Source organism: Hippocampus guttulatus, chromosome 7 (assembly GCF_054856545.1).
Source record: "Hippocampus guttulatus isolate MCC_2025c chromosome 7, RoL_Hgut_1.0, whole genome shotgun sequence".
NCBI classification, from domain to species: domain Eukaryota; kingdom Metazoa; phylum Chordata; class Actinopteri; order Syngnathiformes; family Syngnathidae; genus Hippocampus; species Hippocampus guttulatus.
The window spans coordinates 22,188,213-22,212,875 of NC_141267.1; the positions used below are offsets into that span (position 1 = coordinate 22,188,213).

At 49.8% G+C, this 24,663-nt stretch overlaps 2 protein-coding genes across 2 annotated transcripts; both read left to right on the plus strand.

Annotated features, from left to right (window-relative positions):
• The first annotated feature begins 705 nt into the window (after positions 1-705).
• rad54l (RAD54 like) lies at positions 706-6,450 on the plus strand. The gene is made up of 17 exons (XM_086115571.1): positions 706-891; positions 995-1,075; positions 1,566-1,682; positions 1,772-1,832; positions 2,141-2,276; positions 2,374-2,443; positions 2,533-2,821; positions 2,963-3,087; positions 3,156-3,306; positions 4,195-4,321; positions 4,391-4,465; positions 4,597-4,727; positions 5,080-5,190; positions 5,252-5,454; positions 5,569-5,748; positions 5,848-6,011; positions 6,159-6,450. Exons 1-17 carry the CDS (start codon positions 889-891, stop codon positions 6,361-6,363), a joined length of 2,229 nt encoding a protein of 742 aa, XP_085971697.1. The 5' UTR covers positions 706-888; the 3' UTR covers positions 6,364-6,450.
• A 723-nt stretch (positions 6,451-7,173) lies between these two features.
• Positions 7,174-24,658, plus strand: arhgap39 (Rho GTPase activating protein 39). The gene is made up of 11 exons (XM_086114799.1): positions 7,174-7,301; positions 16,770-17,195; positions 17,928-19,194; positions 19,852-20,016; positions 20,140-20,325; positions 20,683-20,896; positions 21,050-21,123; positions 21,191-21,390; positions 21,535-21,626; positions 21,832-22,001; positions 22,274-24,658. Exons 1-11 carry the CDS (start codon positions 7,291-7,293, stop codon positions 22,466-22,468), a joined length of 3,000 nt encoding a protein of 999 aa, XP_085970925.1. The 5' UTR covers positions 7,174-7,290; the 3' UTR covers positions 22,469-24,658.
• The last annotated feature ends 5 nt before the right edge of the window (positions 24,659-24,663 follow it).

A 24,663-nucleotide genomic window follows, 5' to 3' on the forward strand; every position in this document is an offset into this window, starting at 1 on the left:
ATTTCCGTTTTATCAGAAATATGTTTGTTAAATGGGAAACGGTGCTGATTTTCATTTTGATGTCATTAGCTGTGTTGTTTTACTTTGGATCAGGGGCACACTAACGTCACCAGTAGAAGAAGTAATTCTCACTTTCAATGTTGGTGAACTCTGCGCTAGATTTTTCTCCGTTTAGTATTATTCGCTGGATATTTCTTATTAAAAGATCAAATGACTGAAAGTTTGTGTAAAGTTAAATAATGGACAATACTGACATCTAGTGGATAAATAAAAAAACGCCTGCGGAGGTTTGTGTTGAAAATGAAAATTTAAATAAAATATTGATTTGATAATAGCCACTAATTTACCGCGGAGGTGGAAGAATGATAATAAATACGCCACGTATTTTATTGTTTGTTCCTATTTACTCGTTCAGTCATTATATCAGACCAAGGACGGATGTGCCATTTTGATTTTGTCAAGGGGGTGTTACCAGAATGTACCATGAACCACAAAGTAATTAAAATGATTCGCTTGTGGTGAAGCTACATTAAGACAACTTCTTTGTCTGCATTAAAACTATAACAATGCCAATAATTGAGGTAATTGACTGAGTGGTGTTTTCTTTTTAAATATTAACTAGTTTGGCAAGAATGTTTCCGCCTTCGCACTTGCCGTAGTTGTTTAGCGCGCAGTTTGAGAGACAGCGCCGTATTCAGGGGCTGTCGTCTGTTCCCGGAGTTGCCCGCTAATGTCTGTAAAGTGTGAAATTATTTCAAAAGTCAAGTCACGCGTCGGTTTGGGGGGGTCAAAGAGTCTCATCGGAGACCCGTCCATGCGCTGGCAAGGATGCTAGCGGACTAATTTAGAGCCGAAAGGACGGGCGACAACGACACAACAAGAGCGAACATGGTAAACTGCAAAACAAAGACTATGAATTAGAGTACAATTAACGTCTCCACTCTGCAGTAAGTTGACATGTTTAGTTTTGCATCTTTGTCTCGTCGCCACTCAGAGAAGAAGTTTGGCTCCCAGTCAGGTCGCTAAACGGAAGCAAGCCGACGATGAGGAGGACGAAGAGTGGACGTGTGCGGCGGTCAGTGGGCTTGTTGTCGCCAGTAATGGCAACGTTGCAAGACTGCCACACTTTCGTTCCTTTTTTTGATTAACTGATGAATCCCAATCACATTGAAATGAACGGTTTTTTTTATTTCTATCCCTTTATTGAAACCGGGACATAATTTCAAGCAAATTGTACTATTACACCTATTTTAACATTAAATGCAATTCTTTTCAAAGGTTTATAATTACCTAGAGTTGCCACAAGATGGTGGCAAAGCACTGCTTTTCCCTAAATGAAGCGCCTCAATTTACTTCAACCTCGTTCCAAGCAGTCAAGCATTTTTCCCCCATTCAAAGCATACAGCAAACTTAACTCACTTTTCTGTGATCGCTGTCTTCTCACATTTTCTGCGAGGGTGCCTTGTTGCTGACATGATATGTGTGTTGCTTTTAATGTTCGGTAAAGGCGTGTCTGCGCTGAGTGAAAGTGGTGATTGACCGGTGTGCTGTGTTGCTGTCCATAGGGGAGAAAAAGAAGTAAAGGGGCCGAAGCGCAGATACGAACGAGTCCCATGTCGACATTCAGGAGGCCGCTGACGCAGCTCAACGCTCGTCCCGTGTGCCCCGACGGCAGCAAACACGTGAGCGAGCGTGAAGACGTCGCATTTACTGAAGCAGAGGCTTGGAGTCTAACTGTCTCGTCACCTGATGGAAATCTTCTAACCCGCAGGAGGAATTTATTCGTCGGATCCTCTCCAAGCCGTTTAAAGTTCCCATCCCGAATTACACGGGTGAGGTTTTGACCGCCGCAACTTGGCCGTTCTCAAGGTATCTGACCGAGCGAAAGAGTTTTGAGGCCGTATGCGACTTCAAAGCTTTTGCAACCAAGTAATAAAAAGCTTGATTTATAATTATTTATTTGTAGCATGACTTTTGACCCCTTAAAAAGTGGGAGAAACTTATATTAAGTGTTGTAATTGCCACAACGCTCATCAAATTAGAATGGAACATCCCTCAAATTCAAGTTGAAATTCAATCGCGGCCACGTTTAGAGTCAAATCGATGAGAATTGTGTCCACGTCCCCCCCCACCCCCACAGGGCCGCTGGGCATCCGAACGCTGGGCCTGAAGCGAGCCGGAGTGAGGCGAGCCCTTCACGATCCGTTTGCCGCCGACGCCCTGGTTCTGTTTGAGCCCGCAATGCTGAGCGCCCACGAGCAGCTCAAAACGGACAAGTAGGAGCGCTGACGTTTCGACAGCGAACGGCTGTTTTTTTTTTTCTCCCCCTTTTGTTATCTTTTTGACCCTTTCTTGTCGTTTTGTCTTGCGCAGGGACAAAATTCCCGTCCACGTGGTGGTGGATCCCGTCTTGGGGAAGGTGCTCAGACCTCACCAGAGAGAGGTAAACCCCCTTTCAGGATTTTTTGATCCAATCTTAAGCCTTGCTGGAAATGTATGCGCGTGATGCCCGTGTCACCCTCGGGATGCCAGGGCGTCAAGTTCCTGTGGGACTGCGTGACGGGGCGACGCATCCCGGGCTCCTTCGGCTGCATCATGGCCGACGAGATGGGCCTGGGCAAGACCCTGCAGTGCATCGCGCTGGTGTGGACGCTGCTGCGCCAGAGCGCCGACGCCAAGCCCGAGATCGACAAGGCCATCGTGGTGTCGCCCTCCAGTCTGGTGCGCAACTGGTACAACGAGGTGGCCAAGTGGCTGGGAGCGCGAGTCACCCCCGTGGCCATCGACGGAGGCTCCAAGAGTGACATCGACCGGCAGCTCGGTAAATCGCTTGCCGGCCGGAATGCGCGGCAAGACCGGATCGAGACGCAGAGCAACACCGCCCCCCCGTATCGATAAGTCGTCAAGATGCAGACAGCGCGTACGTTGAGTGATGCGACCGCGCTTCCGTTTTCTTTCCTAGTCAACTTCATCTCCCAGCGTGGGCCGCGCGCGCCGACGCCCATCCTCATCATCTCCTACGAGACGTTCCGGTTGCACGCCGAGGTTCTGCACAAAGGCCAAGTGGGACTCATCATCTGCGACGAGGTAGTCGGACGCCGCATGCTCGTGACTCACGAGGCCGCCACGACACGCACCGTTCCGCTCGCGCGCAGGGTCATCGGCTCAAGAACTCCGACAACCAGACGTACCAGGCTCTGAACGCCATGCGCGCCCAGAGGAGGGTGCTGATATCGGGCACGCCCATCCAGAACGACCTGCTGGAGTACTTCAGCCTGGTGCACTTTGTCAACGCCGGCATCCTGGGTAATCTCTTGGCAACGTTGCCGCGGGGGTGTGCAGATCTTGACCGTCCGTCTTGGAGCGATTAAGAGTAGAAATATCGTTGCAGATTAATTTGATAATCGATTCACTGTTGCGCCACCACAATGGACGAAATCAAGAAGACGAGCGCGTCTTTGAACGGCCCCTAAAATGGCCGCTTCAAACCAAAACGTCAGACTGTGTGTGTGTCTTTTCGAGCATGACTTCTTGAGACTTTTTTTTTTTTTTTGTGGGTCCACTCATGTTAGACACGGCTATCGAATTTCAAGTTGGTCACATTGGCTCCGGGGGCAGAATTCTCGGGGGGGGGGGGGGGGGGATGAGCTGAGTTGTTTACAAGAGATTTTGTGTTTTTTGGCGAGTCACCAAACTTCGCTGCCAGGCTCCACCCAAAAGCGATGAGGAAATCTCAATCGTTTTTGCGGTGATGAGTTGTCTTATGTACGCGGTTCCAAATTGCTAGCAATCGGGCAGAATGTCAAGGACACGGTCGTCTTTTAAGACAACCCATGCCTTCTTTTTTTTTTTTTTTTTTTTTTTTTAAACCAAAATGGTGGATTTCCTGTTTGTTTTTGAGCATGGCTTCTTGAGACTTTTTTGTAGGTCCACCCATGACAAGAATTTTACGCCAAAATGGGTTCAGTGTCTGAGTTTAAATTTTTGTGGTTTTTTTTCCTGAAGCATTTTGCTTTTTGGTTGCACCTCATTTGCAAGCAGCTGTTGAATGAGTTGGTCTCGGGTGACGTCACCGTTTTGCGCAATTTTAGAGGCATATTATTCCTGGAAATGCAAGTTCATTTTTTTTGACTCGCGCCACCCAACGGCTTCTGAAACGCATTCACTCGGGCGCTTTTGTTGCCGCAACGTCAGGGACGGCTCAGGAGTTCAAGAAGCGATTCGAGCTGCCCATCCTGAAGGGTCGCGACGCCGACGCCAGCGATAACGAGCGACAGGCGGGAGAGGACAAACTCAAGGAGCTCATCGGCATCGTCAACAGGTCTTTTTTTTTTTTTGCTTCTGGGACTTGGGGTGAAAGTGGACTCGACGACCTCCTGTGTGTCTTCAGGTGTTTAATCAGGCGAACGTCCGACATCCTGTCCAAGTACCTGCCTGTGAAGATCGAGCAGGTGGTCTGCTGCAAGTAGGTGGAAATCGCTCCGAGTGACGCTAATTTTATGACTTTCGACGGACTTGCCTGGCTACAACTCGGCAAAGTTTAACTGCACGTGAGCTCGACTCGCTAACGGCGCGAGCGCGTTGTCTCCCCGGCAGGCTGACGCCGCTGCAGACGGCGCTCTACAAGCGCTTCCTGACGCAGGCCAAGCCGGTGGAAGCGCTGCAGGGGGGCAACATCAGCGTCTCCTCCCTGTCGTCCATCACTTCGCTCAAGAAGCTGTGCAATCGTGAGATTTTGTGGACACTCGCCTCCTGTCGTTTGGCATTTTTTTATTTTTTATTTATTTGCTTTAACTTGTGAGCCAAAAATTGAGACGGGAGCAATGCCCATTGAAATGAAGCCAAAACACATGGCCGACATTTTTTCAAATTTTTTTGTTTCATCACCTTTGTCTCACAAGTGCATTTTTTTTTTTTTGTACAATAATTTATAGCGTGCTAGTTTCTTGTTTCCTAGTCTTTTGCGTTACCAACACGGTCTCAGAACAAGTTGAACTCTTATTTCAAGGCAGGACTTTGGCATGAGACATTGAGATGTGGCTTTTCCCCCCTAACATGTCGGCTCTCGTGGCGCGTCAGACCCAGCGCTCATCCATGAGAAATGCATGCAGGGCGAGGAAGGTTTCCAAGGCGCTTTGGATCTGTTCCCCAATGGCTACTCCGTGAAAAATGTGGAGCCGCAACTGTCGGGTAAGAAGACGCCGGAGTGAGCGTCATCACGGGTAATGCGATGCGTCTGCTTTCACTCCAGGCAAAATGTTGGTCCTGGACTTGATCTTGGCCATGACGAGGTCCAGCACCAGCGACAAGGTGGTGCTGGTCTCCAACTACACGCAAACGTTGGACATCTTCGAGAAGCTGTGCCACTGCAGAAGGTATCCTTACGTCCGCCTGGACGGCACCATGTCCATCAAGAAGAGGGCCAAGATTGTGGAGAGATTCAACAGTCCGGAGGTACAGTATCTCATCAAATTGCATGCATCTAGAATATGTAGACCATCATGAATCCGATGCGCCATAACTGTATTCACTAGTTGGATTTTCAATTCAACCGTGTTTTTGCTTCAGAACCCCGAGTTCATCTTCATGCTGAGCAGCAAGGCGGGCGGCTGCGGCCTGAACCTGATCGGCGCCAACCGCCTGGTGATGTTCGACCCCGACTGGAACCCGGCCAACGACGAACAGGCCATGGCGCGGGTGTGGCGGGATGGCCAGAAGAAGACGTGCTACATCTACAGGCTGCTGTCGGTGAGTTGGCGCAGCGCCGACGGGCGTCTCATGATTCGCTTGTTTTTTTTTGTTTTTTGTTTTGTTTTTTTGTAAGTGATCCCTTCCGTGCGCACGCAGACGGGCACCATTGAGGAGAAGATCCTGCAGAGGCAGGCGCACAAGAAGGCGCTGAGCAGCTGCGTGGTGGACGAGGAGCAGGACGTGGAGCGACACTTCTCGCTCGGGGAGCTCCGCGAGCTCTTTGCGCTCAACGGCGAGACGGCCAGCGACACGCACGACAAGTAAGAAATTGCTTTTCTGCTTCCTACGCAAGCGTGCGAGGATGTATTTTCGAGCTTTGGTGACATCAAAACGAGACGAGACGAGGCGAAGCTACCTACATCGCAATCAGAGCAGCCACACATGCGTGACTTGAAGTGACCCCGCAGGTTCCGCTGCCGGCGCTGCGTCAACGGCATCCAAGCGCGCCCGCCGGCGCCCGAGTCGGACTGCACCAGCGACCTGTCCCAATGGCACCACTGCTGGGACAAGAAGGGCCTGAGGGACCAAGTGCTGAAGGCCTGCTGGGACGCCGCTACCGTCTCCTTTGTCTTCCACCAGCGCTCCCACGAGGACCAGAGGGGCATCGTTTGACACATATTTATTTCTGCTTGTCAGTTTTTTGTTTGTTTGTTTTAATCCAAAAAATAAAGTCCATTTTTGTTCCCACATACATTTAAACGGCAGTGATTCTATGAATTGAAACTATCGTACTTCATCGGACTCATTTTGGCTCCTTCTAGTTTTGGGCTCTCTTCCCTGCTTATATACGTTCATTTGTGTTTGTTCTTTTCACGATAGGAAAACAATTGCAAAAATAAACCATTCATGGCAATTAGAAAGAGCCAAAATCTCAAGCCGGTTCGGTGTCAGTGTGCGTGCATGCTGATTGGCCTCTTAGCCGGTCTTAGCCACGCCCACAAGGACGCCTTTAATGGTAAAAAGTATGTAAATTGGGGAAGATGTGTTGTCTGATTCCACATGGCCCTCACGTGGACCAGAAATTGTCAGTCTGTCTGTCTGTACTTTCCAGGGTGCCCCAGAGCATTCTGGGATTGTCGTGGTACTACGGAGCATCGTAACGTTCGGATGCACCGTACCTGGCATTCCAACTGAACGCCTCACCGCCAGTGCGCACTCTCTCGAATGTGTAAATACCTAAAATAACCAAGCTCGGAAAGGAAGTCTGTTAGTTTCAAAATAAAAAAATTGACAACTTTGTGACACCGGATATAAGCTTTAGAGGGGCATTGTGACATAAATCAAATTTCACTGTATATATTATATGTTTGAGATGCCAAAGCGTTAGGGATTTGAACAGGAGACATACCTTCGGAAAAAATATTTTATTTTATTGCGAAGCTCTTGACCGAATATAGTCTATGTGCTTCCCGCAATCTTGATAATCGTCTGGCCCGAGTTGGGGGTTCTGGTTGGACTGCGGCGGCTGCATTTTCGGCCAACATGGACCGAACCTCTGTGGCATTTACTCGAAAGGGATTTTAACAACCGCGGGGGAAAATGGCCGAGAGGTGAGTCTCACTAATGCGTGTTTTCATCTTTTCGTCGACTGGACGAAGCGAGCGATATTGCTTGGCGAGGACGGACGCACGGACGGTCGCCGAGTCCGGGCCACCATTTATTAACGTTCTCGCCAAAGAGCCAGTGGCAGGTGTGCCCGGCTCGGCGTCAGGTGCTCGCCGAACCTCCGGAAGGGCCGCCGGTGGCCGGGAGTAGGCTGTTGGCGGCCGGCTGCCGGCCGCCTGTGTGCACCTGTCGGAGCGAATCGTCCTCACCTCAGCGGAATGCGGCTAATGCTACCGGAGGATGCTAACGGAGCATCAGTGCGGGATCAGGAGGATGAGGGGTCTGACTCGGTGCATCCTCATCCTCACCGAGGATGCACCGAGTCAGTCTAATGTTGCCTTTGTGTCAACAAATATTGCGTGCTTCCGGAGCAATAATCAATTAGATCACTTTCCGTGACAGATCTATTATTTTGGCGATTAGGCACAGTCTCGCATTTTTTTGCGGAAATGCAACTTTTTCTCGTCAACCACTGCGTTTCTGTGCACACATATCCCTCGTCGTTGGTCAAATTCAGACGTTGAAGGCACAATGTAAAGTTATTTTTTTTTTGTGGCCTCACCTTCATCCCGATGATGGATGAAGGCAGACAGCAGGAAGTGCGTCGCCCTTCTCCTTCCATTGCGACGCCTTTCGGCACACGTTGCCTTCTCTCATTCGGCGAGTTCGTCAAAGAACGCGGATGAATTTTCTTCTGTGACGTCGCACAGCGGCCACCACGGCCGCTATCGGTTATCTCGACCGCCTCGAGAGTGTGGAGGTTCGGTGTTCAAAACGGGTCACAAGCGTCAAGCGTTCTTTTTGTCTATGTGGAGTTTGGTTTGTCTGTACGTGCCCTGACAATGACTGGCGACCAGTCAGTTGCGGCGCTACATGTGCCTTTACTTAAACTGGCAACCAGTCCATGGTTTGTCTTTCTATTCCCCGAAACTGAGTATTACCAGTCGATTGTTTGTCTATGTGTCCTTCAATCGACTGGCGACCAGTCGTGGGTGTTTTCCCTGCCACTCGGCCCAAACGTGTCTACTCTAGCCAAGCATGAAAGAAAAATGAATGGATTGTTTCAGCTGCTGGTCAATTTGCCAGCCCACAAACTAACTTGTTAAAACAGCTGCTCTAAACAGGAATTTATGGATTTGCCTTTCATCAACATCTGGTGAAGAGAGGCCAATTTTGCAACTGGATGATAACAAACTTGGCCCCTTTCCTCCTACGCCGAATCACAGGGCTCATGTTAGCTTTTGGGAAAAGTGCTTCAAGGTGTGTTCTTGACTCATTGTTCAGCCCCGGTACGTTGGAATATTTAAAACACGCCAAATTTGAATGCGCTTTGGTCCCTGCGGGAAGGTGAGCGCACTCAACCTTTGTTCTGTGGGCATTTGGGAAGTTGACACAGAGGAGGAGCCTAAGCTAGCTTGTATCTGGCACAGCGTGCTCCATACAGTTGGAAGCTGCTCCACCGCTAGACGAGCATAGTTAGCCTCGCTTAATAATTGATGGCTGATGCATTTGTGTGTCACACAGATCGTGTAACCTCATGTAAATCACGACAGGCATACACATTCGCACACATTGAGCCAGGCTGTTTTGAACCAAGGCTAGGTTATACAAAATGCAAATGTTGTGCACGCTGGATGATATGTGGGAAGTTGACAAATATAATGACGCTCCATCGTCACTCTGGGTCAAAATATTAGAAACGGCTCTCAGTAATCACAGTAATGCTTGTCAAAATTCAAGTCCTGAAATTTAACCGGAATGGTTGCTTCAAACTTAAACATCCCATTTCCTGTTCAATTTACTTTTGCTACATCGTGTTATGACACACATGTCCACCAAATATCCTGATCCTAAATGAGAAGGCTGCGTTTGGGTTTCAAACAAGGTTCAGGATTCCAAATCAGGACTTAAGGCCGGGTTAAGGTTTCAAAGTCGGGGTAAGGAGCGGCGATGGGTGGATGTCATTGTTGACTTGTTGAGGTGCTGCACGCTAATCTCTGCTAGTAGCTAACAGCGGGTGTCCGTTGATTGCTGAGCCGCCCGTCTATGCATGTGTGTGTGCGTGTGTGTGTGTGTGTGTGTGTGAGTGTGTGTTTCAGCAACCCAAATGTATTGGAGGGCACGGGGGGCACTTTCCCAATCTAATAGGATTACGTCTTATTGTATTTGTTGAAATGCTGCTCACAATGTGTGTGTGTGTGTGTGCGCGCGCGCGTGTGTATTTATGTATGTATTAATGTGACAAGATGGCGGAATGTTAAGCAAGAGGAGACAATTTTAATTAACTGCTTGCTATGTCTGTGGGCCAATTGGCATTACGCGCGCGCACACACACACACACACACACACACACACAAAGGCACACACAACTCAGTGGGGGAAGTGGCGTGTATTTCTTCCAAGCTGCCGTTGTCACACCCAAAAGTGCTTATTGGATGCTAAAATGTTAATTTGGCAACCTGGCAAACATTGCTAATTGATGCGCTGCGTGAAAAAAAATGAAATTTTAATCCAATTTTGTGAAAAACAACAACAACAACATCAAAAGTACAGGCAGCAGGATTTTTGCTCATGTTTTATTCCTCTTTTAGCTCACAACCAAGTAATGATCATACATCCTAAAATGAATACAGGCGAAGCTTATTTAAGCTGCAATAATAGTAGCATAACAGTAACTAATTGTTTAATGCAGAGGATAAATAATCCATGTCTGCCAGTGTTGTCTTGTGACAAGTTGCATCACTGTTTGGTGTCGAAATACCCATTGATAAAGCATTACAACTACTGTGACATCAATGCTACTTTTTCTAGCCCTTTTATGGTGGTAATGTGGTTTTTGCCACCATCTGACACCAGGAACTCTTATGCAGTCAAGGAAAAAAAAAGTCTCGCCACTCCGAGTTGTAGTTACCGCTAAAACTAAAGAATGACAGTTACAATTTGTTTAATTGAAACAAGCAAAACTCAGCAACCGAATGAACACAAATTGCAACACGCAGACAGGCATTACAGCAGCACTCAACAGTCATATTTCCCCGATCCTCTGCTTTGAACGGCATCTCTTAGCGCCGCACTGACGAGCTCAGAGAGGAGTTAAGACGTTGTCGTGAATTCGCCGCTGTACCTGGCATGTATGTGTGTGCACCACTTGCAGTCAACATGTAAGGAAGCAGAGATGCTCATTTGTGTGTGTGTGTGTGTTGCTGTGATTGGTCCAATGGGTGTAGGCTGAGAGGTCAGAGTGGTCAAATGAGCCTACTCAAGTGTTCCGCTTGCTATTCAAAGCTACTCAACCCCCACAATCCGTGTGTGTGTGTGTGTGTGTGTAATAAAGCTGTAAAAGACTCTAGCCGAGCACAATATGTCTCTTGATGCCCTTGCTGGCCTTCTGGGCATGTACAGTACAATCGGATGTAGTGCATTGATGTCTCTGATCCGCCGGTGAAAGGGGATTTTGATTGCGCTTTCATCTTTCGCCGCTTCAAACAAAACAAGGCGTACGAAGGAATAGTTGTTCCACTTGTGTTCATGCCGATGGTTTGTTATCTGTTCTGTTGTATTATTGTTATTTAATGTGAAATGTTCTGTTTGGCGCTTTCACAACATAGGTTTCAAGTCAGGGGGCGGGTTCAAACATTGGGTTCAAAACGAGGCTTTCAAGGCAGCGGTAGGGTTTGGAACAAAGGTTAGGGGTTCAAATTAGGATTAAAGACAGGGTTAGGGATTCAGGTCAGCGTGAGGGGTTCAAGCCCGGGTTTGGGTTTCAAACATTTATGGTTTGAAGTTTGGGTTTAAAGCCAGAGTTGCGGTCTCAAGTTAGGATTTCAGATGAAGCTTGAGTTAAGGTTTCAAGTCAGGGTTGGTTGTTCCAATTAAGGGTTTAAATTAGGGTTTCAAGCATGGGTTAAGGTGATAAATTAGGGTTCCAAGACACGCTTAGGGTTTCAAGATAGGTTTATGATATCAAACACCGGCTACAGTTGGAAGGTTGGGATTTAAGTCAGAGTTTGGATTTCTAATGAAGGTTTTCAAGTCTAAGTTAGGGTTTCAAGTCAGGGTGGGGTTTTCAAGTTTGGATTTCGAATACAGGTTTCTTGTCTGAGTTTGGGTTTCAAGTCACAATTGTGGTTGCAAGTTCGGATTCCAAGCTGGTTTAAAGCTTCAAACAAGATTTAAGGTTTTTAAAAGATCCTTATTGAATTCGGTTTTCAAGCCTGGTTTAAGGTATCACATTTTCTTGGAAACTCTGACGCGATCTTACTGTACCAACCCATTCCTGTCCGTACTTTACCGCACCATTTCGTGCCGTCATTTCCGTCACGTATTGTAAGTTGTCATTGGCATGAATCGGCGAGTTAGCAACGCATCACGTTGACGTCCCGTCAGGTGCCGCGCGTGCTCGGTCGTGGAAGGATGCCGCCGGAAGGTTTTCGTCTGACGTTGCAATCACGGGATCGAGGCGGCGTGGAGGGACGGTGGAGGTCTTTGGGGCGTGATGTCACGTTGACGAACGTGTGCAGCAGCGGCGGGTCACGCCATCGCTAAAGCCACGGTTGCTAGGAGACCGTCTCCCCCGCACTCGACTGATGCGCTGCGTCTACTGTAACAAACACAATACACCTGCGCGTGCGCGTGTATGCCCTCCGCTTTAACGTGCTTTGGCGCCAGATATCTGTGAAAGGCCCTGTAGCGTGTTTAGCCACGCTAGTAGCCATCCGAAGCTCGATGCTGGCTAGCCGGTGCGGTCTAAGTTGTACCGAGCTTGTCTCGACCACAACCTGTCCGCACAAAGGTCACGTGAGCACGTCCAGCTGAGCGAAGAGGTTCAATTACCCGAAAAAAACAAAAAAAAACAAAACAGTGATTTGCAGTATTGTCATTGGGTATGTTTTGATAAGGCGCAAATGCAAATTCGGACTGAATATTGCGCTAAGGATGCATATTGGGGAATCCTGTTTGGAGCTTGCTGCTATTTTCAGAGCTTTCAATCATGGGCAGAGAAGCCAGCACTGCTCGTCAGGATGGTAGGAGGGGCGGCGGCGGAGCGGTGCTGATGGACTGATGGAGAGTAACCAGAGGATGATGGAGGGGGGTTGGGGTGGGGCCGTGTCACTTGTATCTCTTGATTGGTATTGACCGTGGAATCCTCCACGCTGTTATTCATGTCGCGATTGGACGCAGCCTGCTGCTCACTGACATGGAAAGTCATCAGTGGATACGGAGCATCCTCGGCGTGAAATTGATGGCTCGACATTCGTGAGAGGATAGACAGACTGAAGTAGATCGAATCTTTCTTTCAGACAAATTCTAAAAGGCTCATAAAATGAAGCGCTGTGAATCCTTTCCAGGTTTCGCTGGACTTTTTCCTCATTTGATTTCATTTAACAAATGACAACTGATTTTTTTTTTTACTCAAGTGTGGACAGTCTTTTGATAATTGACTATTCCACTGATTATCACATACATACATTGAATAATTGAGTAATCAAATCCAATTAATTTCACATGATGAAACATAACCTGGGCGGCCCGGTAGTCCAGTGGTTAGCGCGTCGACCTCACAGTGCAGAGGTCGTGGGTGTCTTTGTGGAGTTTGCATGTTCTACCAGTTCCTCTGAGGAAGCAAAACAGCACATCCCACCACAGCACATAAAGCCGCCTTTCGGACGAATTCCAAGTGCGGAGTCTCCCCGCATGTCCACTATCAGCGTGTAAACGGTTGTGATAACAGCCTGTCACAATCGGTGCTCGTCATGTTGGCGGTGGGAGGGGAAGAGTCGATAGCTGGCGAGCAAACAAACGAGCTAGCATGTGCTAACGCGCGGCACGTGCGAACACTCGAGGTGTCCTCTCGCCGCCGGCGCGGAGGACGTCACTGTTTATGATGAGGACGATTGTACGCACTCATCAAATGCCGCGAAATCAGCCGATGCTGACTCAATCGCAGGCGCGGCGTGACGGCGGCTAGCTCGCGCCGTGCGTGCGTCGCGAAAGAACAGCTCATGCATTGAACATGAGCCAGCTCGCAAATGGACAGAGCAGCAATCAATGTTTAATTAGCCACACATAGTTTATTAGTCACGATGCGTGTGCGTGTCACATGACATCCACTCTCATGGATGCAAACGCGTGCGTCGCTTTGATCCGTTTGGAAGGTGAATTTGGGACGTCCAGGATCACGGGAGACCAAAACTGCACTTTCGGAGCCCTATTTCTGTGCCCAAGGCAAATCCAACCGTGTGCATGGTTAGAGTTTTCTTTCTTTTGGTATTTTCGTAGCTGTGCAGGAGCATGGAAAGCACATTTAAAAGAAACGGCATCCACCTGTGGATGAGGTTAAAGTGGGCCAACGTGGAAATTCAATGACATCCATAAGCCTGCGGAGCTCAGAATCTCGACTGCCTGCGCCGCCATCAAATCCGCCAAAATTGCATCACGCCACCCGTGCCACAACTTAGACCTGCCTTTGGTCGGTTTAAATTCTAGTCTACTTTCTGTCACCAAATCGTCAGGAGCGTCAAATAGAAAACGCCCTCAGTCTGCTGCAACCTTCCAGCTTGGCCACCTCCACTTTCCAGCCGGAGTTGCACCCTGCAACCTCCCCTATTCCGAAGTGGTATTGTTTAGTAAATCGGAACCATTTTCTATCCAATTACTCAAATAATTAATTGGACAATCACTAGAGTAAACTGTTCTAAAAATATTAGACAGCTGCAGTTTTGTATGCCTGGCATCTATTCTACGATTTTTTTTTGGGAGTACCGTCACCCCCAAAAAAAAAAAAAAAAAAAAAATCTAAGAAAAAGCTCCACTTAAAAGCGCAATCGCGTGTTGCGCAGGACTCAACAATACTTTAATGGCTTGAATAAAAGCAGCGCTTTATAATTCGTCATTAAAAGCAGCGCCTGCCGGTGTGTGGGAGGAAAAGCTGCTATGCTTGAGCCACAATGACGAGGTGGCACAAAAGCCTTTGCGACCGTGTTGTGCGACTGGCACCTCCGATATTTTTTTCCGGGGGTGCCGGAGGCAGCAGGCTTTTCTTTGTGTTGGGAAGGGCCCAGTTGACCCGAGGGAAGCTCACCGGGGAATGACGCAGGAATCCACGGAGAGGCGATGCTGCGCTTGGCTTTGAGCGACTGCGACAGAATGAGTGGAATGCTGGGACGCGGCAGATGGCGGGGGAGGAGCTCGCCGCCCCTCCTCGGAATAACTCGCACCAAAATTCTCCTTCTTCTTTCTCCTCTTTCCTCTGACGTACTTTCACAAATTTGTCACTTGTATAGTATTTAAACTGGAAAGTTGCAAGATTTTTCGGTCATTTTATTGAGAATTGTAAATTACAAGACACCGTTCAATCCCTATAATGAAAGATACCTCACTAATACGAACGTTTTGCGGAGATACAATAAAATGGAGCATGTAGACACACCGGGAAGCTGTTGAAAAAAAATCAAATCAAATTCCATAGAGGTCGCCGTTTTCAGTCTAATTTGAAACGTCTTCTGTGTTTAATCTGGATAACAATCGGGTGGATTTGCTTAGCCGAGCAGAACCGAGCGACGAGCGCTTTAAAGCCAGCAAAGACAAATTGAAAGACGCGCACGGGAATGCGAAATAAGCAAAAGCAATGTCGCATTCGGGGGGGGGGGGGGGGGTACACGAAGCCGTTTGAGCGGGCGTGTTGCCAGACGCCAGTCACGGGACACGAGAAGATGTTGGCCCGTAAAGACGTTTTCCAGGCTCACTTCGCAAAAATGACCCCGAAATCAAACAGCTCATTGTCACGTGACACACGCTTGACCAAAAAGTGTCACCCGATACTCAGAAACACACGACACAACTGTGGCTGCGATCTTCCGGCTTCGCTTCAAACGGTAAATTCTTGAACACGAGCTCGGAAGGTTGTGTGATGTCACTAGCGCGGCGAGTGGCAGCAAGATGGCCGACGCCCCGCAGCCGTCAGCTGGGCACGCGGCGACAAACGCGTGGCGCCCCGATTGCCCTTGCCTACTCGCGTTAGCGCGACAGACGCTAGCTCACACTTTACACCCGCCGTTCGCGCCAACACCCGCATTTCCCATTGACCGACATCATCCCCATCACTCTCTCTGATGGGAGCTCAAAAGTGGGAAAATTAATTCAGTGTTTGTGACAGAATAGTGACATGGGGAAAATGAACCCGTGACAGGGAGAAAAGGTTTGCAAAATGGCGGCTTATGAAAGGGGTTACCGTGTCAATCACCGATTGGTCGCTCGTGAATATTTCATCCGGCGTCGTCGGCTTAAAGTGGGTCATTTGGAACGCAGAGGCATGAAGCAATTATGGCCAATTAATCCTTCCGTTGCCCCGACGGCCCCCGTTCTGCTCCATTTGACACGGCGGCACCGTGACGTCGTCCGTGCACAAGCATGCGCTAAATGTCCGTTTTTTTTTTGGGTGATCGTCAGGGAAATTGTTCATCGGTCTCACCCGTGTTACGACACACGCCGGTCGAAAATATGCAGCGTTGCCACTTTCGCACAAAGCGCCTGCAAAACCGTGCCCCATTCCGAATGGGCAGCTGACATCGAGCCAGGAATTTCCTGCCTCCTGACGTACGTGCCACAGAAAACATATGTGTGTAAAGGGAGAGCGGGAAGTTGAACAGTTGTGTGACCAAACAATGTTGGATCTCCTGATGCAGTGTAAAAAAAAAAGAGAGAAAAACAGTCTGATGTTCCAGTTGCTGGCTGTCACAGTGTAGTGTTGACTTTTATCCAATTTTTTTCTTTACCTTGCTCTTCCACCCGCTCCGCGTGACGTGTGCTTTCTCAGAACTCTGTAAGCACCTGAGCCAGTGGGCTACCCGATGGGAAGCCACATATTTGTGGTATAGGAATAGCTTGATTGCCAAGTGCACTCGTGGGCATTTACAGCGCTTGATTTTGGGTTTTTTTTAAGCCCTTATTAAACACATTTAAAAACAAAGAGAGAAAGAGTGATGGATAATTCAAAAATATTACACACCCATCATGCTAATCCCTCAAGGTCATTTCTTCCTTACGAACAATCTGTATTTATCGTTGGATAATATACATAAATATAACCTTGATGTAGAGTCTAAAGTCAAATTACAGCTGTCACGTTCTGTTGGCATAGAAAACAGGATTGAAGAGGATTTGTCACCTAGAATATTCAGCAAAAACTAGGCCAGCCTTGAAAAACTTTTTGTTTTCACTCTTCATATTTAGTGTCCAACATAATATTGTGCCACTGTCACGACGGAGGAAGGTTGGCAGTATCTTCACTGTCAGTAGGACGTCAGTCTCGGTCTATGTATTCACATGACGTTTCGGTGTACACGGATGAGAGTAGCATAGCCGCGTGTTCGCCGACCTTTGCTGACCGAGGCTCGCCATTCGTGTGCCGCCAGGTTGGAGTGGGTGGAGATCATCGAGCCGCGTACGCGCGAGCGCATGTACGCCAACCTGCTGACGGGCGAGTGCGTGTGGGACCCGCCGCCGGGTGTGCGCATCAAGCGCACCGGCGACAACCAGTGGTGGGAGCTGTTTGACCCCAACACCTCGCGCTTCTACTACTACAACGCTTCCACGCAGCGCACCGTCTGGCACCGCCCGCAAGGCTGCGACATCATCCCGCTGGCTAAACTGCAGACGCTCAAGCAGCACACCGACGCCGCCAGCCCCCGCCACGCCGCCGCCACCGCCGCCGCAGGAGGAGGAGCATCAGCCGACAACAGTCCGGGACGCAACAGCGGGGTCAGCCGGGATGGGAGCACTTCGTCCTCCCTGGACCAGGAAGGGACGGACAAGCAGGCCGGGAAAGACGAAGCCGAGCGGTGAGTGAGGGGACCGGCGTGCTTAGGCTAACCGGCTAACCAAGCTAACCTCGTCGTCAACAGGTTCACTCCAAGGCGACTTTAATTCACAAAAACTCACATTGAAAAATGATTTTTTTAAACCAGACGAAAGTCAAGACGAAAAAAAGCGAAACTAAAACAAAAGCATTTTCACAAAAACAAACAAACTCATAAAACCTCACAAACGTGCTCAAAAACTAATGAGGAGAAGCGCAACGTTTGTTTCCTCAAAGGCCTGCCGAGGCTCTGAAGATGTTGTGTTGGCTCTTCAAAAGACCGGAAGCGCCGCTGAGGCCTTCTCGTCTTTGTTGTCACATTCTCACGCTCGCGCCATTCAGCGACCATTCAGTGCCCGCTCTCCCCCGGGGCGCGAAAGCGCCAGGTGACCAATCAATTTCACACTCGGGTCCTCCTCTGGTCGTCGGCGGTGTGGGATGAAAGAGACGAATGCCGAGCGAGCACTTTGCTCGCCCGGTGCCAAATGAAATTCCGGCCCGATTAAAGCCTCGCCGTGCACTCGATGAACTTGGGCTAATTAAACACTCGCAAGCTTTCATTCTCTTAATTATCGTCTTGAATTCACTTTTCATCCTCTGCTTTTGCCTTTTGTCTCCTTCCGTTGTGTTTTGCTTTCCTCACTCGGTCTCCTTTCCTCCTCCTTATCCCCCCCTCTCCTGTCCCCTCGTTCCCCGTTCTCGGTCTCCTCCTCAGGACGTCCCCGTTCCGGTGGAACACGGGCACCAAGGAGCGCATGCTGATCAAGGTGACGGACCGCGAGCCGAGCTTCCTGTCCCACCAAGGTAACGGTTACTCCCCGTGCGACCCGCCCACGCCGGGGGCGCTGTCAGGCGGGGGCACGGCGGCGCGAAGCCGCCGTTCCTCCGGGGGCGGTAACCCGGCGCCCTCCGAACCCGACGGCTCCCCCGGCCCGTACCCGGAGCGCCGGCATTCTCCCTTCTTGAAGCGCGCCGAGCTGGGCGGTTCCCAGCGGCGCTCCTCGGCCGACTCGCAGCCGTCGTCCCCCCGCTACGCCTACGAGCCGCCGCTCTACGAGGAGCCGCCCTCCGAGTACCAGCCGCCGCCCATCTACGAGGAGCCGCCCTCCGACGTTCACCTGTCCGACTCCTCCTTCTACGGCACCGGGAAGTCGCCCGCCCGCAAGACCTCCGTGCCCCTCTACCACTCCCCCAAGCAGTCCCCTTATGGCCAGCTGGTTCTGACCCGGCAGAAGTGTCCGGAGAAGACGCAGAGCCTGGAGTACAGTCCCGTGGGGAAGGAGTATGTCAAGCAGCTGGTGTACGTGGAGCAGTCGTCCTCCAGCCCTCGCTTCAAGACGGCCGACCGGCTGCTGCGTTACGGCACCGCCGGCGGCTACGGCGGCTCCTACGGGGGCTCCTACACGCTGCAGCACAGCCAGTCTCTGATAAGGGACCCCCGCCTGTTGCTGGACTACGGCGGCGAGGGCGGCGAGGGGGGTCAGAGGCTACTCTACGAGGACTCCGTATCCTGGTCGTCGAGTCAGACTCACTCTCTGTCCTCGTCCGCCGCCAGGCCCTTCTCTCCCGGCGGCAACCGCAAACGCAAGAGCCGCAAACCGTCGCTTCCGCAGGAGCTGGCCCGCTGCGGCGCCCCCGACGGCGACTTTGGCGGGACGGCGTCGGAGGCCATGCTGGCGCAGGCCCGGCTGGCGTGGGAGGCGCAGCAGGTGATGAAGCAGCGCAGCAGCTGGGACTCGGGCCAGGGCGGCGGCGCGCAGAGCTCCAAGGACGGCTACGAAAGCGACGGCGCCGTGCCCGCCCCGCTGCCGGGGCCGGTGGTGAGGGCCTTCAGCGAGGACGAGGCCCTGGCGCAGAGCGACGGACACCTCTGGAAGAGAAGCACCTTCGAGCGCCTCGGATTCCCTCAGGTCCTGCTGGAGAAAAGTCTCTCCATGCAGACCAGCCTGGCGTCGCCCGAGACGTATCTCCATCCCTCGCAGGTAACCGTCCATCCATCCATTTTGTCATCCGCTCATCCTCACCAGGGGTCGCGGGCAGCTGATGACTGTTTAGCACGTCCGCATCACAGTGCAGAGGTGCAGGGTTCGATTCCGGCTCCGGCCTTCCTGAGTGCACTTTGCGTGTTCTCCCTGTGCCCGCTTGGGTTTTCTCCGGGTATTCCGATTTCTTCCCATAGTCCAAAACCATGCATGGTAGGTTAATGGAACACTCTTAACTCATTCACTCCCAAAGACGTTTTTAGACGTCTTTTCAGACTTGGTCTAGAATTGGCTGGTACTGAATGAGTTAAATTGTCCCTTGGTGTGTATGCGAGCGCGAAAGGTTGTTTGTCTCCGTGTGCCCTGCGATTGTCCGGCCACCAGTTTAGGGTTTCCCCCGCCTACTGCCCAAAGACGGCTGGGATAGGCTCCGGCGCGCCCCGCGACGACCCTCGTGAGGAGGAGCGGATTAGAAAATGGGTGGATGGAAATAAAGCTTCAACATCATGAAAACGTTTCATCTGCTCGCTTAAAGTCTCCGGACGCAAAGGCTCTGGTTGCGAGAATAGTATTTGTCCTCGGTTAGCAGCCTCCAGGACCTGACGGATACCCGTTGGAAGATTTCCGCCATTCACGTTGCACTTCTTTCCATCTCAGTCGGAGGACCTGGGAGCCTGCGCCCAGTTTGAGGCCAGTCGCAATGCCAGGAACATGATGCCGAGCGCCAGCTGCGGCGTTTTCCCGGAATTCACCCTGAGGAAACCGTCCTCCGAGACCGACATCGAGAACTGGGCGTCCAAGCACTTCAACAAACACACACAGGTGCACGGGGGGCTCCCTTTAACGCTCACTTCCCACTCGTAACGTCATAATAAGACAGCCGTGCGCCCAACTGCGTTTTATCCGTCCGTAATAATAACAATGTGTGTTTGTGCGCGTGGGCAGGGTCTATTCAGGAGGAAGGTGTCCATCGCCAACATGCTGGCATGGAGCAGCGAGCCCATCAAGAAGCCCATGATCGTCACGTCGGACCGCAGCGTCAAGAAGGAGGCGGTGGACATCTTCAAGCTCATCCAGACCTACATGGGGGACCGCCGCGCCAAAGTCGACCCCCTCTGCGTAGCCCTGGAGGTACGGCTGCCAAAAAGCGGCCCCAACTACTTCCTTAATATCGATGCTGGTTACAATTAGCCTGTCGAAGGTGTTTTATGTTAGCATTAAGCTAAAGGACTTTCATTGCACTTTTCAGAAGTAAATCTAGTGATGACTTTTAATTTACAAACATGATCCCAAAAAAGACCAGGGGACTTTTAGTACAAATAATGCTAGGCGGCAGTGACCTCTGCAGGTGTGGTTGGGAAGTGCAAACAGAAGTTACAACGTCAGAAAGTTGATGGCGTTGATGGCATTTATGCCTTGGGACTTGCTTAAATATTTGCAACTTTGTAACTTTGTGGTGAAGACTTGCGCTTTTTTTGCCCCCTCCAGGTGGTGGTCCGTGGGTGGAGCAACCAGGGCCTCCGCGACGAGCTGTACATCCAGCTGTGCCGGCAGACCACGGAGAACTTCCGCTACGACAGCCTTGAGCGCGGCTGGGAGCTGATGGCCATCTGCCTGGCCTTCTTCCCGCCCACGCCGCGCTTCCACGCCTACCTGGAGGGTTACATCTGCAGACACATGGACCCCCTCAATGACACCAAGGGTACGCTCGCGCCATCACAAGTGTCCCACCTTATTTTACTACATGAGGGTCTAAATATTCAGCTCCCAGTATGAATCTGAATGGTTTGTTTGAAGTTATTAAAAATAAGCCTCCTTAAATGTTTGGGGGGGGGGTGCGTGTTATTCTGTTCAGGAGTGGCTATAAGCAGCTACGCTAAACATTGCTACAGGAAGCTCACCAAGGCGGCGCTGACCGGGGCCAAGAAGGTACCACCGAGCACCATTGGGTCCCATCCAGTCCGGTCCGGTGACGCGTGTTGACGTTCTTCCTCAGGGTCTTCAGAAGCCGTGCTTGGAGGAGATCCAGCATGCCCGCAACGCCATCTTCAGCCCGTCCATGTTCGGCTCTTCCCTGGAGGAGGTCATGGCCCTGCAGAGGGAACGCTACCCGGACCACCAGCTGCCCTGGGTCCAGACCCGCCTGTCCGAGGAGGTCCTGGGCCTCAACGGGGACCAGACGGAGGGCATCTTCAGGTCAGGATCCCCGTTTCTGTATCGATAAACTCAGAAGCCAAGCACCAATCCAGGACAGATGTGGTTACGCTCTACCGCCAAGCTTTTTTCATGCAAATAAGAAAGGAAAAAAAAAAAAAAGCCACGTTGCGCTTGCATCCTCAGGGTTCCGGGAGACATCGATGAGGTGAACGCCCTCAAGCTGCAAGTGGACCAATGGAAGATCCCCACAGGACTGGAAGACCCTCACATTCCAGGTCAGCGCTCATGTCCGCCACCCTTGCGTCCTGGAAAAAAAAAAACAACGTTTGGCTTTTTAAATGTTTTTTTTGAACTGCCCTTAATAATTTCAGTTTCACGAGTTTTATTTGTTCATACCCGACAAAGTCAAACAAAGACATTTCTGCAATATTGTCATTTGGTTTGAATAACATGTGCATATGTGTGCGCACACGCGCTCAGCGTCACTGCTGAAGTTTTGGTACCGCGAGCTGGAGGAGCCGCTCATTCCGCACGAGTTCTACGACGAGTGCGTCAAGAACTACGACAACGCCGAGGCCGCCGTCCAAGTGGTGCTGGGACTGCCGCACATCAACAAACTGGTGCTCTGCTACCTCATACGCTTCCTGCAGGTACGCGCACCGACGCCATCACAGATCGTCAGCATGGAGGGTGGCGGATCAAAAGTTTGAGGAAAAACATTTTGCGTCATCATGCAGTACGCTAGTTAAAAAAGAAAACGTGGGGCAGTCATTGTAATTTGCTTAAGTATTTCTTTCATGACAAAGTTGTCATACAAAATATGGAAAATAAAATCAATCAGCAAGGGGGGTGGGGGGGGGGGGGGTTGCTGCAAACCTGACCGTCATCCATTGGGCCCTGACATGCTGCCACGGCGCCGCAGGTGTTCGCGCAGCCGTCCAACGTGTCGGTGACTAAGATGGACGTGAACAACCTGGCCATGGTGATGGCGCCCAACTGCCTGCGCTGCCAGTCGGACGACCCGCGCGTCATCTTCGAGAACACCCGCAAGGAGATGTCCTTCATCAGGCTGCTCATCCACTCGCTGGACACCGGCTTCATGGACGCCATCCTATAACCCCACCCCCACCCCACAAAAACCAACAAGAAGGCGGCATAGCCCACACCCTTGCGGTACTCCGCGTGCCTTGATGGAAATCCCCTCCAGTATTTTCTCCACTTCCTTCATGTCCATGCGCTAGTGTGTGCTTTGTCCTCACTAGCAAGACAATTCAGCGCACTAGTAGCACGAGTCGATTGCACTCAGTGACGTTTTGACCACTCCCCCGCATGACATTTTGTTTGCACAGTCGAAAAATCATGTCTCGCTCGTGACATTTTCTCCACTCTCGAATGACATTTCTGTGCACTACTATAATGCGCTAGTTGAACAACACACGTACCGACTGCCTCACTAGTGGCATTTTTTTAAAATTTTATTTTACTTCTCTTATCAATTCTGCAGTACGGCGACTTCGGTGTACTAGTAGGACAACTACATATCCGCAGCGAGGCAATGCTGTGCACTGCTTGACGTCAGCCTCCTACTACTAGCAAAGCGCAACATGTTAATGAGTAGAATTTTTTGTAATTGCATATACAATTTTTATCATGAAAAGTTGAGCATTCATTTGCTATCCTACCAGTGTGCTGAATTGTCACGACATCACATGAGTAGAATTACTAGGGACCATAAGTAGAACAAGTATACCTTACTACTACACTGGAAAAAAAGGGAAAAAACGTTGGATGAACTGAAAATTTCAAGGCAACAAACTTAAAATTCAAATTTGAAGTCAAGCAATTCAACTAAGTTTTGCGGTTGTGAAAATCGTCCTTTCCTCATTTCACAACAAAGATTTCTTTTATTATTATTATTATTTTTTTTTTTACAGTATAGTGACATTTTTACAACTGCCTTCTACTAGCGACTGTATGAAAATTTCAGCACACGAGTTAGACCAACTAGGGTGCACTCGTAGAAGTAACACATGAAGTGAATCGTGTTGGAGCTGGGTATGAAGGCTATGGAGCAAATGCTTGAAAGGTCTTTCCGTATGCCTTCACAGAGCAGGACCCCTTTTGACGCCATCGGGTCATGTGACTTCCTGTCACCACCGTGACTCGCCACTGATTTGTGAATGTGTCTTTTGGTTTACTCGTTTCACACCATTTAACACAAAAAAGGATAAAGGAACAAAAAAAGGCAACACTGCAATGTCCAAGCCCCTTTCACGCAGCGCCGCAAGTGCCGACACTTTCACGGGTTTGAGATGGAACGTTTCCAGCTTTGGAGGTGGGATGCCGTCTGTGGGAAAGGGTAGTGTAGGTTCACACCCGACACTCACTTCTTCCGGCCTCTTCGTGTCAGAAGCGACTTTCAGCACCTGACGACCGCGGAATCATTCACAGGGGGATCAATTCCAGTTTGAAAGTACACTGGCACCTTGAGATACAAGTGAGCCAACTTTTTACAGACACGAGCAGTCATGTAGACATTCTTTTTCCAAGCAGAAAGTTGACATCTTGGCCGCTGTATCGGCATCAACAGATTTCATAAAAAGCGGACAAGAATGACAGAATTACATGTCATGTATTTAAATCAACCACCATGAGAGACGGACTACCAAAACTATAATACATAAAGGTATAAATTCTTTATCTTCGGCAACAAATTATTGCTACATCATTTCTGGTCATAGTAAAAGTCTTCTTTGTGTCGGGATGACAGTGTTATACTAAACCCCCCATCCTCTCTCGTGGCCAATTTGCACATGAGAAGGAACTCGTCAAACACCGAATTAATTTTGCTATCACACTTGGTTTTCATAAAATACAATTTGATGGCGTGCAAATTTCCCCACATGAACATCTCAAGGTGTCACTGTATTCAAACACTTTAAAATCTTCTTAAAATACCTTCATGAGGATTGAATGATCTGAGATGCCAACTGACTCAACATGTTTTTTTAACTGATCTTTTTTTAACCTGTAATTTATTTCTTATTTATTTGATGCCTTCTTGACGTGTTGTACGCGTGTTCAAGGCGTGTGTGTGTGTGTGTGTGTGTGTGTGTGTGTGTGTGTGTGTGTGTGTGTGTGTGTGTGTGTGTGTGAGTGAGAGAGAGATTGGTTGTTGGTGATGTAAATTAAGCGTGTACAGACAGTGTAAAAAAGCAAGAAAAACGACGTATAGAGAAAGTGCTGTAAACGTTAATGTGAGACAAACAAGCTTTTAAAGACTTTGGGTAAATTTCCCTCACGTTGACGGGA

Excerpts from the sequence above, each read along its gene's own strand:
- rad54l (XM_086115571.1), top strand. Across the intron at positions 2,444-2,532 it reads TCAGACCTCACCAGAGAGAG|GGCGTCAAGTTCCTGTGGGA; the intron begins GTAAACCCCCTT and ends TCGGGATGCCAG. Across the intron at positions 5,749-5,847 it reads ACATCTACAGGCTGCTGTCG|ACGGGCACCATTGAGGAGAA; the intron begins GTGAGTTGGCGC and ends GTGCGCACGCAG.
- arhgap39 (XM_086114799.1), top strand. Across the intron at positions 19,195-19,851 it reads CGTATCTCCATCCCTCGCAG|TCGGAGGACCTGGGAGCCTG; the intron begins GTAACCGTCCAT and ends TTTCCATCTCAG. Across the intron at positions 22,002-22,273 it reads ACCTCATACGCTTCCTGCAG|GTGTTCGCGCAGCCGTCCAA; the intron begins GTACGCGCACCG and ends ACGGCGCCGCAG.